The 3040-nt window shown below is 42.0% G+C and overlaps 1 protein-coding gene across 1 annotated transcript; it reads right to left on the bottom strand.

Annotated features, from left to right (window-relative positions):
* Window positions 1–1846: 1846 nt before the first annotated feature.
* LOC120679771 (polyubiquitin-like) lies at window positions 1847–2506 on the bottom strand. The gene has a single exon (XM_039961427.1). It carries the CDS (start codon window positions 2504–2506, stop codon window positions 1847–1849), a length of 660 nt encoding a protein of 219 aa, XP_039817361.1.
* Between the last annotated feature and the right edge of the window lie 534 nt (window positions 2507–3040).

Raw genomic sequence — 3040 nt, forward strand, 5'->3', positions numbered from 1 at the left:
CAGGCATACTAGGGGAAATGTCGTGTTTGCCGTGTGACTCAAAGTATACCGTGTTTGCGGTGTGCCCCAAAGTTTACCCTGGGCAATTTCTCAGGCATACAGCAAAACTACCTTTTGCCGAATAGAAGCCAAAAAATACACAGCAAACACTCGGCTCACGGCAAAGACGGTATTTGCTGTGTGCCACAAGCAAAAACACACGACAAACACTAGCACACGGCAAATTCTCTATGTTTACCGTGTGCCTAACGTTACGCACATGGCAAACGAGACAGCCAGTAACGGTCGTCTCTCGGCCGTCAGTGTTTGCCGTGTGCCTCGGAGGGTACTTAGCAAATCAAATTGTTTGTCGTGTGTCTTTGTTGTTTGTCGTGTGCCTCGTGCTAGGCTTGAATCTGCCCTTCTAACTTTTTCTACTATCCACGTACTGTAAGTGGTATTCCATATTAAGTTTTGGTATGTTTTTTGATCTTTTTGCTATACTGACTCATTTTATTTCATTAAACGAATTTCTTGTGGATAAATCAAATTTAAATAGCAAGTGTTTTGAATATAATGATTGAAAAATAGTATTCACGTTATTGAGTTCAATGTAATACGGTATCTATGAAATTCAAGGAAATTTCGAATATCTTGCTCACAAACCATGACCACGAACGTGTGGCCGAAATGTTTTAAAATTCTATAAAAAACAAACAAAATCTAAAAATTATAAAATTTGTCACTGCAGATGGAGACAGTTGACTCTCCACCTACCGTCGGGCTGGGGTCAGGTCAACCCGGAGGTCAGGAGACCGGCAGTCATCTCAAGCAATTTAATAGTCACGGCAGTCCCCTCTCCTCTTGCAGGCATGCACAAATGGGCATAAACTTAGGCCCTGTTTGGTTGCGCGGTATAAAATTTTTGAAAAGACATCTTTCTACATTTGAAGTACTAAACATAGACTAATCACAAAAATAATTACATAACTCGTATGTAAACCGCGAGACGAATCTAATGAGTCTAATTAATCCGTCATCAGAGGTTATTTAATGTAGCATTACTGTTGCAATTTAGCATCTAATTACAGCCTAATTAGATTCATTAGATTCGTCTCGCCATTTACAGACAGCAGTCGCAATGCATTTTTTATTTCGTTTAGATTTAAGTCTCTATGCAAGTGCCGGAATTTTTTTTTGAAATTTTGATTTTTGTAACCAAACACGGGCTTAGTTTCAAAAAAAATCGGCATAAACTTGTCCGGTCAGAGCTACACGTACCCACAACGGACGAAACTGGACGCGCAGCAGGAAGGAGTTTGCAGGAAGAAGAAGCTCAAGACGTCGCATTGGGCGGGGACTGGGGAGTTGATGGCTATGCTGCGTCACTGCAGATGGCCGGGGTCAAGTCAACCCGGAGGTTAGGAGACCGGCAGTCCGCAGTCCTCTCAAGCAAATGGGGGGTTCTATTTGCTTAGTTTTCTTTCATACTATGCAGAATGCCAAAGAGTACTCACCTTTTTCAGTCAAGTGATACTGGCATGCATTCCAATGGCCTTGGAATTTGTCTCCAACTCACCCATAAAGCAGAAGAGAACCGACCATGGAATTCTATCGCTCACGTTGAACACCGATTTAATTATATTTGCCCTTAGAGGCGCATCTCTGTATTTCTCAACCAACTGATGCCAAGACAGACCCAGGGACCACTCCTGATATAAGGTCTCAAACATTAAAAATTTGACATGCTACAATGGAAGTTTTACTGATGACACGCTACAATGACAGTTTACTGATAATAACACACCACTACTGCCATGGAAATAAACAAGACTGCAGCAAAAAGGATACTCGCATGGCATCCATCTCAACAACCACATTGGCAGAGCAAGACATGAATGGTAGAGTCATTCTGGATGTTATAGTCCCCCAGAGTGCGTCTGTCCTCCAGCAGCTTGCCAGCAAAGATGATGCGTTGTTGTATGGGGCGAGTGCCATCTTTCTCATAGATCTTCACCTTGACAGTCTCGATGGTATCTGAGCTCCCGACCTCAAGAGGTATCCTATTTCCATCTAATTTCATCGCCAAGATCCGCATAGTACCTTTTGGAAATGGATAGAGGACAAGGAGAAGGGTGGACTCCTCGCAAATGTTGTGGTCCGCCAATGTGCTGTTGTCTTCCAGCTCTTCGTTGGCAAAGATGAGGCACTGCTGACCCTTGGGTAATCCCTCAAAATCTTCAATCTTGGTCTTCACTTCGTCAATAGTATTTAAGCTGTCAACCTCAAGAGTGATGGTCCTACCTACTTTCGTCTTTACATAGATCTGCATCTTTTCTTGCATGTCAATTGTGGATTGATGCACGATGCCGTAATCAGCCAATGTAAGGTTGTCCTCTAGCTGCACTCCATCAAAGACAAGGTGGTGGTGTTCCAGAATCTTTGCCTTAATAGTATTCAGGGTATCTGATGGCTGGACCCTGAGGCATATTTTCCTGCCGGTGGGGCTCCTCACATAGATCAGCATCCTGAATGACCACACACCAGACAACACCAATTTTGTTATTAGACAAAAATTCTTTATTGATCAAGGTTTATTCAGGCTATACAATAATAATACACTTACAGAAAAGACACCAACAATTCCAACAGGTACGTAGTAGAAGGAAGAACCCGTTACATATCATCAATAAAACAGTAGAAGCGAGGAACAGAAATCTACTGCATCACCACACATTGCTTAGACATAAAGCCCAGTCCTGAGCAATCATTTAAAACTACAGTTCTGTACATTGACGAGGTAATTTGAACAATATGCAGTTTTCATTTTCCAGAATATTTTCTACTGGAACATACAGATGAAACGACGACAGGCACACTTCAATCAGGGTTGCCACACAATAATGCATCGATCTAGTCAAAAAGCATGATCTACGCCGGCATCTAAATTGGCAGCAGATGCTTTATTTCGTATTGCTTTCGTTTATATGCTATAAATCTCTATCCGCAAACTCAGCAATTCAAACTTGGTATATAGTAGAATAGAGAAGATAAATCTACG

Source organism: Panicum virgatum, chromosome 6N (assembly GCF_016808335.1).
Source record: "Panicum virgatum strain AP13 chromosome 6N, P.virgatum_v5, whole genome shotgun sequence".
NCBI lineage: Eukaryota > Viridiplantae > Streptophyta > Magnoliopsida > Poales > Poaceae > Panicum > Panicum virgatum.